The sequence below is a fragment of the Pundamilia nyererei genome, unplaced genomic scaffold (assembly GCF_000239375.1).
Source record: "Pundamilia nyererei isolate P.nyererei 1_Seehausen unplaced genomic scaffold, PunNye1.0 scaffold00076, whole genome shotgun sequence".
Taxonomy (NCBI): domain Eukaryota; kingdom Metazoa; phylum Chordata; class Actinopteri; order Cichliformes; family Cichlidae; genus Pundamilia; species Pundamilia nyererei.
The window spans coordinates 2,358,657-2,368,691 of NW_005187477.1; the positions used below are offsets into that span (position 1 = coordinate 2,358,657).

Genomic DNA, 10,035 nt, shown 5'->3' on the forward strand with positions numbered 1-10,035 from the left:
CACACACACACACACACACACACACACTCTGTCATCAGGTTTATCAGCTGTCTGTCAGTTTCGTCTCTCCGACCTTTTGCAGAGGACAAACCTGCAGCTCCTGGTTAATCCCTCCTGACTCCTGCTTTCGTCCACACTCACAGGTCACTCTGACAGTCACATGACTCCTCTGGACTGTTATTGGATCGTTATTATCGCTGAATTCTTTGGGCTCAAGCTCACTCACGGTCACGCCGGTTCATCCACTTTTCTGAGTAAGAATCAGGCGGATATCAGGTGATTCACCACTGGGAGGGACCACCAGGTGATTAAATCTAACGTCCACCCGGAGCGTCACAGAGAGCCTGAAACCTGAGCTCTGTGCAGCACGTCTGCAGCATACCTCACACCTCTGTCCTGTGTGTGTCTGTGTGTTGTCCTGTAATGTAAGTCTTCAGTCCTGCTCTTCTCTGTATTTCAGGTTTTGCTGAAATCTGTTTTTGATTGAGGCTACATGATGTCACACTCACTGTGTGTGTGTGTGTGTTTGAGAACAATGCAGTGCAGAAACTCTTGGAAAGAGGAAGACTGAGCGTCTGAGAGCAGCTCGTCTCCGTCGTTCCTTCTTTGTCTCATAACGCCAGCTGTCAGCAGACTGACGGCGCTCCACCTGCTTCGACTCGTCTCTTTTACCTCCTTCCCCCCTGATGCCTGAAGTCCAGAGATTTGTCAAAAAACTGCTGAAACAAGCGTCATTGGGGTGGACGGAGAAAACGAAGCGAACAAGAGGGGATGGAGCTGTTGGGGGACAGGAAGCTGAGGGGGAGGAGAGATAGATGAAGAGGGGTTAAGAGAAGAAGACAGAGATGGAGGAGGTGACGGAGAAGGGAAAGGTTTAGGAGTAGCAGCAAGAGGATAAGGATACAAAGATTAGGAGAGAAAAAATTTGGACTTGACATGAAGGGAAAGACAAAAACGCAGGAGCGAAGAGAGCAAAGCGAGGCTGAAACAAAGAGGCTGCAGAGCAGAGGCAGCGTTTACATTCAGCCCACCAACCACATCAGAGCTCGCCATCGCTCGTGTAAACTGTTATGAGGTCGATGGGTTGGTGGAGCAGGCGGAGGATGAGGGCAGGAAGAGGTGACCGGATGGGAGGCACAGACTCTGTGAGCAGAAACAAAATGCAATCAGTGCAAAAGACAAAGGTTACAGCGCCGCCATCATGAGCCGCTCAGCGCTGCGCGTGAGGAAGACACGTGCAGCTTCGTCACCTCTCAGGATGCAGCAGGTTACCGAGCTTTAGCCACAAACTGAACTGGAAGACGTGAGCTTCCAGATCAGGTCTGTGACACCCGGAGTTCTTTATCTGCCTCATAGATAAAAAATCCGCCTCAACATTTGAGACTCAACTCAAAGTTCAATTCCATCAAATCACAACCGCAGCGCGCCAGAGTGACCTCAGTCCACATTATTTACTAATTATTTTCAAATGCATGGCTAACTTGACTGAACCCAAACCGTGGGGCCTAGCAGGGACTCTCCTGGGGCAACGTCCCGTTCCTGAGCGGCTTCCTCCCAGCACGGCCTTTTGGGCGGCAGCTATGATCTGTTGACCCGAACGTGGGATCAGGAGCGTCGGCGGCTGTAAACACCGGAGCGTATCGAGTCACGCGGCGTGTAAACAGCCGAGTGGAAAGAACAGAACGGTCGAGGATGTGACAGCATCGTTGACGCCGTCCTGCAGACAAACAGCACATTCTGTGGTTTCTGCATCCGAGTTTAAACCGCCGTCACGTTTTCTCATCTCTCACGCTTCCCACGCTCCGTCCTCACAGATGCGCTCCTCTCCTGGTTCTTCCTCTCCCTGCGATCGCTCTCTGATTGTTTTAAGAAACGTTTCCCTTGCGGCTCTTCCTCATTCCTCTCGTCTTCCTCTCTTCATCTTCCCGTTGAGCTCTGTCATTTTTCACTCATCTCTGCCTCTCCGTGCCTTCCAGTGTGCATCTGGGTTTTTCCTCTTGCCTTTAAAAGGTGCTGAATGTGGCCAAGGCCTCTCATTATATGCCTCATTATACTCTGAGCGAGTGCTTGTTTTGGACACGATTTAGGAAAAAACAGAAAGCGAGCGATGGAGGAAGAATGGAAATGATTTATGTTTGCAGCCGTCTCCTAGAAATACGAGTTTCCCTGAGAGTCCCAACGAGAGGCCGACACGTCGAGTTCGCTGCAGCGAGCGTTGGAAACGCACGCTGCACCGTATCACGTATAATTTGGTTCACATAAAACCTCCAAGCAGCACAACACAACGGCCTCGTTCATACTCAAAGTGCATCCCGATGTGGAACCAGAAAAAAAGGAAAAAGTGTAATTTAATCTCCTTCTCTGAGGTATTTTTAGGAGGCTCGTGTTGCCTGTTTACAGGCCCAAACAGCTCGATGGCTGTGTGGGAAATTTCACACAAATATTACGTGAAATTTGATGAAAAACTGACGCCGTTCACCTTCAAAGAGCCAAGCTGGAGCTCATCCTCTGACGGGGTCGTGCAGGAAACCTGAATCTTGGAGGACAGCGTCCAGCTTTGTGTTAAACTGAGTCACCTAAATGTCAAAAGACCCAAAAGCAGGAGAAGCAGACAGACGGGAAGTACCCGAGACGTTCACGGGATATTTAAAACCCTTCTGTTAAATCTGACAGCGAATGATGAGCACGGTTCTTTCCGGGAACACCTCGGGGCATGTGTGATGACAACTGCAGCAGTTTAATCTCTGTTGTGGATTCAGGCAGCAGACCCGGGAAGAGGAGCACTGATTCGATTGTTTAAGTGTTGACCTGGTGAGCAGACCTCGGCCTCTCGTGCTTCTCACACTGTTTCTGTCTGATGTGCATCTTCTCTCGACGGTGGTCGAGTGTTTACCTGCAAGATGTTTGGATAAGGTTGCACCACGTCACACGTGTCCATATAAAAAGTTACTGAGTGCAGACTAATGAAGGCAAATGTATCAGCTGCTTTCACTCAACTGTCTGATCACTTCTGAGTCTGAATGATTGGTAAACCTGTGAATTAGGAACGAGGTGAAGCTAGACAAACTGCATGCGGCTGTAGTGATAACCAGCAGAGCCGGAGCAGTGGAAGAGCATCAGTCGGACCCTTACATCAGCTAATTCTCTCCTACGTGACAGCGTTTAAGGTCATTATGAGGAAATTGCATTTGCAGAGCTGCTGTAAATAAATCCTAACACGATGAATCTGCAGTCATGCTGTCATCTGCAGCATCGTGACCGACTGTCCTCGACGTCTGTGCAGTCTGATAATCAGCTTCTATGTTCCTCCTTTACTTCCTGCTCTTTCACGAGTTGGTTGCTTCCTGTTTACCCTCCTGCCTGCGGGCACCCTGAGCTCGGCGTCTCTGACGGTGAGGTGGTTTCCTGCTCGCGCAGGAAGTGTCGATGTGCACAGGTTTGCTTTGGCACCTCTGCTCGGGTGTTGCACTCGAGAAGCCGTCACCTCCTGTTCATCGATGTGAAACTGCCTGATGAGGAGCGCGGGCAGTTTCCACGTCACATGATTTTGTTCCTGTAAACGTTGGCGTTGCACGGCCGATACCACCACGCAAGCTTTATGAGAGCCTGTGCATTGCAGCGTGCACACAAATCATCATGATTTAAATGACTGGTTCCTGGTTTGCATGCTGAGCTGTTTGTACGTCCTGTCCAGCACATCACGCCTTTTATTTGTTACTCTGCACTCGTACACTGGCGGGAAAATTTCACTTGAAATGTTTCATTTAGTGTTGCTGTGATAAGAAATGCTTGAACTTGAATTAAAGTTGAAGGTAAACTGACCTAAGGTCATGTGATTTACCCTGTGAAGTTATTTAAAACCCTTAAGGGGCATTAAATAAAATAATTAGTAATATTGTATTAATCCAAAGGCTGTGGCTGGCATGATGTAGGACCCAAAATGCAGGACACTCAGTCGGAGGAAACTCAAAGACACTGCTTTATTGCCACCCACCTGCTCGATAGCAAGCCGGGGGGTTCAATGGTCACTCGAGCTGGCGAGAGCAGCGGCTTCATCGTTTTCAGACGCCTGCTGTCTTTCGCTGCTCAGGTTAAACATGATATATAAGTCACTCAGATAACTAAAATGTAAATGTTTGTTTTATTTGTTCCAGAGAAAATCGGTTTGGCTGAGATCAAAGTTATTAGATTAGATTAAATAAAACTTTATTAATCCATCAGGAAAAAACAGAATACTAAATTGATGAAAACTGACGAAAACAAAGTTCAATAAGAAGGCAAAACTCAAAACACTGGGTCACTGACCCAGGACCGTAACAAAGGTACACAACATAAAAGTCAGCAGAGGCAGGACTATTCATGCACCGAGGACTAGAAACAAGACTCAGGTGACAACGATCAAGACAATCAGACAGACAGCGAATAAAACCTGAAACAGAATCTAAACAACATGAAAGTAAAACCCAAGAGACTCAATATTAAACACAGAGCTATAACCCAGAGCATTCTCGTCCCAACGCGTAACATACCGACGGATTGTCACGTGTGTCGTATGTTACGTGTTGTATAAGCAGACCGGAAACGACACACGCAGGACAGTAAAGCCAACGTTAAACAGGAAGCAGAACTCAAATATTACAACATGAATCCAACAGTGCTCAAACATCAGAACCAGAGCCAAACACAAACTGGGACAAAAGTGTGTCAGCTGATTTTAAGACTTCCACGCCGCCGTGTTTTCACAGATTTGGCTGACATTAATTATGAAGCGCTGTCTTCTACCTGTCTGTGACGTTTGATAGGAAACTGCTGCAGCGCTTCATGTGCTCGGACGCCAGCGCCGTGAATATTCCCGAGCTGGAATGCCCCGTGTTTTTCCGACTTTTGCCCGCTCTGCTGACATTCCTAATTAGTCAGACATCAAACACCTGCTGCTGGAGGCTCGCGTCAGAGCTGAAAGCTGCTTTAATTTTCACGACAGCGTCGGGGTAAAGAGTGCTGCCAAACTAAACAAACCACCAACGAAGGAGTGAATCAGAGTGTGTGCAGAGCAGGAGGTGGAAACGCTGACTCTAACCCTCTGTGTGTGTCTGCAGGACTACCTGGGCTGCATCATCGACTGCGGCGCCCTGCCGCTGAAACCCGAGCAGGTCAGCACGCTGTTCTGCAACATCGAGGACATCTACGAGTTCAACAGGTAACTCACCTGCTCCTCTGTGCTGCTGTGCAGCAGTCTGTTTGTGCGTTTTGTTGTCTCTGGTTAACTGTTGGTGCTGTCGGTCGAGTAAGAGTCGAAGAGTTTGGTCATTTGGGAAAGTCGCTGATTTTTTCTGCTGTTTCTGACAAAAAGTTTCTAAATTTCCTGGAAAGAAGTTCTTCTCATAGTTTTGATGTTGTTCAGCAACGACTCAGCTTTATTCATAAGATAAGAGATAAGATATATAACTCTTTGTTGTCATTGCACAGTCATACAGAGTACAGCAGTACAATGAAGTTGGAAAACTGTCCTACGTCGGCACTACATGTAACACGGCACGATACAACACAGTATATTAACTTAGTAATAAAAATGAATAAGTGTATGTGTATTGCACACTGTTATTATTGCACCTTGTTATAAATATAAATATTATTATTGTTTTAAACATTGTTACCTCCCCCCCCAAAAAAAGTCCAGGGAGGTATCCAGTCAGGTCAGCTGTTAGCATTGATCAGGGCTGTTGCCCTGTTGTAACAGCTGTCCTTGAGTCTGTTTGTTCGGGACCTCAGCAGCCTGAACCTCCTGCCAGACGGCAGCAGCTTAAACACCCGGTGTCCTGGGTGTGTGCAGTCCCGGAGGATGCTGCGTGCCCTCCTGAGACAGCGAGTGCTGTACAGGTCCTTCAGGGAGGGAAGAGGATGTCCAATGATTTTTGGGCCATATTGATGACCCTCTGGAGTGCCTTTCTGTGTGGTGTGGTGCAGCTGGAGAACCACACACAGGTGCAGTACGTCAGCACACTTTCAATGCACCAGCGGTAGAAGACGGTCAGCAGCTCCTTCAGGTCCATTTTTCTGAGGATTCTCAGAAAGTGGAGACGCTGTTGGGCCTTCTTTAAACCCGCTGTGGTGTTAGAGCTCCATTGGAGGTCTGTGTCTATGTGCACACTAAGAAACTTGAAACTGGAGACCCTTTCCATGCACTCCCCATTAATGCTGACAGGCTGCAGCTCGGACTTCCTCCTTCTGAAGTCAACTACCAGTTCTTTTGTTTTGGTGGTATTGAGGTCCAGGTTGTTATCTGCACACCAATCTGACAGCCTCTGAACTTCAGCTCTGTATGCAGTCTCATCTCCCCCTGAGATGAGCCCCACCACAGTGGTATCATCTGCAAACTTGATGACTGTGTTGTCTGGGTGGGAACTAACACAGTTATGTGTGTACAGAGTGTACAGTAGGGGACTCAGTACACAGCCTTGTGGAGAGCCGGTGTTGAGGCTGAGGGCTGAGGAAAGATGAGGCCCCACTCTAACTCTCTGTACACGGTCTGAGAGGAAGTCTCTGATCCAGCGGCAGGTGGTGGAAGGAAGTCCAGTTTCCAGCAGTTTAACTATTAGTCTGTCCGGGAGTATCGTATTGAAAGCAGAGCTAAAGTCAACAAAGAGCAGCCTGGTGCAACGCCCCTGTTGTTCCAGGTGAGAGATGGTGGTGTGGAGCGTTGTAGCGATGGCATCTTCAGTTGATCTGTTAGCTCTGTATGCAAACTGGAGCGGGTCGAGTGTGGGTGGCAGGCAGGACATGATGTGACGTCGGACCAGTTTCTCGAAACACTTCATTATAACAGGTGTTAGAGCGACTGGTCGGTAGTCGTTGAGGCTGCTAATGTTAGTACGCTTTGGCAGTGGGACAATTGTGGCCGACTTTGGGGCACGGCGGGATGCAAGACTGGGACAGTGAAGTGTTGAAGATCTTAGTGAAGACCCCAGCCAGTTAGACATTCTTTTAGGACCCTTCTGCTCACCCCAATTTGACCGGCGGCCTTCCTGGGGTTCACTGCCCTCAGTGTGCACCTCACCTCATATTCCTGCACTATGAGGCTTGGGATGCTGCTGCCTCTGGTCCCTTCACCTCAAAGCGTGCGAAGAAATGGTTCAGCTCCTCGGCAATCTCCGCGTTACCCTCAGTCAATGTGGTATTGCCAGGTTTGTAGTTAAGTGCTGAACTCCCTGCCATACCTGTCCTGAGTTGTTGTTGCTGAAGTGGTCTTCGATCCTCCTCTTGTACGCTGCCTTGGCCTCTCTGTTGCCTCTTTTCAGCTCAGATCTGGCTGCACTGTACTGCATACCATCACCGGATCTGAAAGCAGCGTCACGTTGCTTCAGCAGGACCTGGACCTCTTTAGTCATCCAGGGTTTCTGGTTGGAGACGTTTGTCCACAGTGACACTGTTGACACAGAAGTTAATATATGAGAGCACTGATGCTGTGTGCTCCTCAAGGTCCTGATGTCCGTGCTTTCAAAACAGTCCTGCAGCTGATGTGATGCGCCTTCTGGCCAGGTTTTCACAGCTTTTGTGACTGCAGCATGGACATGTGGTCTGACAAACCTAGATGTGGTAGAGGGGTTGCTCTGTAGCCTTTTTGGATGTTGCTGTAGGCTTTGTCCAATGTGTTTTCCCCCCTCGTTGCACATTTAATATGCTGTTCAAATCTGGGGAATACTGACCTTAAATCAGCATGGTTGAAGTCCCCAGCTAATTGTCTTGTGCAGCTCCTCCATGGCCGAGTTAGCATTAGCATCGGGTGGTACATACACGGCCGTTACCATGACAACAGTAAACTCGCGAGGTATGTAGACGGGTCTGCACTTCACAGTCAAATATTCCAAAGGTAGCAGCAAATCACAACACTTTAAATTGTGAAGTAAAGACCGTACAATAATACAGCCGCCTATGAGCGAGCACGGTGACAGCAGAGAGCAAGAACTTCCTTTAACCAGAAGAAACCTCCGGCTGACTGTGAGCGGTTGGGGTGATTCTGACTGTGGTCCCCGAGATTTTTAGAACATATTTGCCTTAAAGCTGCATCCTTTTATATACCGTTAACCCTGTGAGGCCAAAGCCAGTAAACTCCTGTCATAACTGTGTGTTGGAGGGAAATTAAAAGTAATTAAAAGTGGACACGACGCTGTTTGTTTGTTTTTTATTTGAAAAATCTGCTCCACTGGTAACAGGAAACCCCGTGTGGGACTTTCAGTGTGTTGCAGTCTTAAAAACACCTCCTTGGCAACACGTTTTGGCTCTGAGTGTCCTAAAGACCTGCAGACAGGAGGACTGAGCCAAAGCCCGTGACCTGCTAACAGCTCGTAGCCGGATCTGATCCGTGTCGAAGGTTTGGCCAGAAGCAAAACACTTTGCTGAGCAGGATGAAGTGTGAGGAGCAGAAAGCCCACATCTAAAGTTCTCATGAGCTGAGCAAGGCACTAACACCGCCAGGGCTGCAGGTTTGATTCCCACCAGGATGCTTCACTATGAAATGCTCACAGCTCGGCTCTGTGCCGTCACGTCAGCTCACAGAGCGAGCGGCTTCAAACACTCAGACGTGTGAAGTCATTTCACTGCTGCACGCTCAGTGCAGACGGAGGCTGAGCATCACCTGCTGCTTTGGGGCTACTGATCAGGAAGAGCGCAGGCCCAGGGGCCTTACTGGGGCCTTACTGGGGCCAAAGTCTGGTTGGAAAGTGAGCCACAAAGAAATGTGGAACAAAGACCCCCCAAAGTATCACAATGACTCCACCAGCCTCAGGGAGACAGGGTGGTTCTTCGCAGATGATGATGGGTGATTAGTAGCTGGTGAAGCAATCTGAAAATGGCCAGCTGCGTTCACAGATGCACCATGGGAGTTGATGCCTCAGCGTGCGCATGCAGCCTGCAGTTACAGCTCCCTCGAACTCACAGCTCATCCAGGGGAACACATAGTTGTTCCCAAACTAGCTGAGAGAAGTAATCTCTCCAACCTCCCCAGGAGACGTCCAATGTCCGAAACACATCTGCTGACTCCTTTCGATGTAGAGGAGCAGCAGCTCCTCGCCGTATCTCTAATGGGGAGGCCAGCCGCCCTTCCAAGGAAATTCGTTTGCACTGCTTACATCTGTGACCTCACTACCCCGAGCTCATAGCCAGGTTCAGGTTAGGGTCAGAGGTCAGGTTTTCTGAATGTCTTGTGAATGAGATAGCATGTGCTAGCAGGCTGAGCAACCGAGTGCCACAGCAAAGCGTGAGATCCACGCAGTGGACCAGCGTTTCTGCCACACACAGGATCGTATTACTAGGGCTAGCACTGCCGGACGGCTCGTTCATGCTTAAACTTGCATAAAAACTTTACAACACAGAATTTAAACTTCACATGAACGCTGCATGCTCGTGGTAACCACAAACTCCACAAACAGTGCAGTCGGTCACATCGTTTCACATCACCTCTCAGTGCAAAAGTAAAAACTGAACTAAAGACTCTTGCAAAGTTCCAACAAATCAAATCTCTGACAGAGAGACATCCTTGGCCACGCCCAGACGCATCGCTGCCAGCGTGAATCAAAGTCCTGACGCAACCTTTGGTAGTTTTTCTGCTTCAGGCTGACATCGAGACTTTTCTGATATTAAACTGTGATGCAGCAAATTTCAGTGTTTCACCGTGGCACCGCACGCTCTGCCCCAAACTCCTCATTCCGGACCAAAGTCCAGGCCGGGACACTTGGACATGGTGGCAGTGGAAGCTGTGACACGTCCGCACGCCTGGGTGTGCATGAAGGTGTGAAAGCCCCTCCTTCAAGCTTTAAGCGTTGAATGAAGTTTTAAAAGTCTCTGAAAATGAATGAATTTAGGACCCGTGTAAAGTCCACGGCTCTGCCCACCGTCGGGAGAAATCAAGCGCTCCCAGAACCAGCGATGCAGGTTTGAAATGACTTCAGAGTGAAAGGGAGCTTTAAGTGGCTGAGAATGAAGCTGTTAAAATATGTCTCACACACACACACACACACACGCACACACTCACACACACAC

The 10,035-nt window shown here is 48.8% G+C and overlaps 1 protein-coding gene across 6 annotated transcripts in view; it reads left to right on the plus strand.

Moving 5' to 3' along the window:
- plekhg2 (pleckstrin homology domain containing, family G (with RhoGef domain) member 2) overlaps positions 1–10,035 on the plus strand; it is an 82,509-nt gene that overhangs the window by 27,295 nt on the left and 45,179 nt on the right. For all 6 annotated transcript variants that reach the window (XM_005737482.1, XM_005737480.1, XM_005737481.1 and 3 more), the window contains one exon: positions 5,097–5,197. In XM_005737482.1, the coding sequence (XP_005737539.1) occupies positions 5,097–5,197 (101 nt within the window). The remainder of the gene's footprint in view (positions 1–5,096; positions 5,198–10,035) is intronic.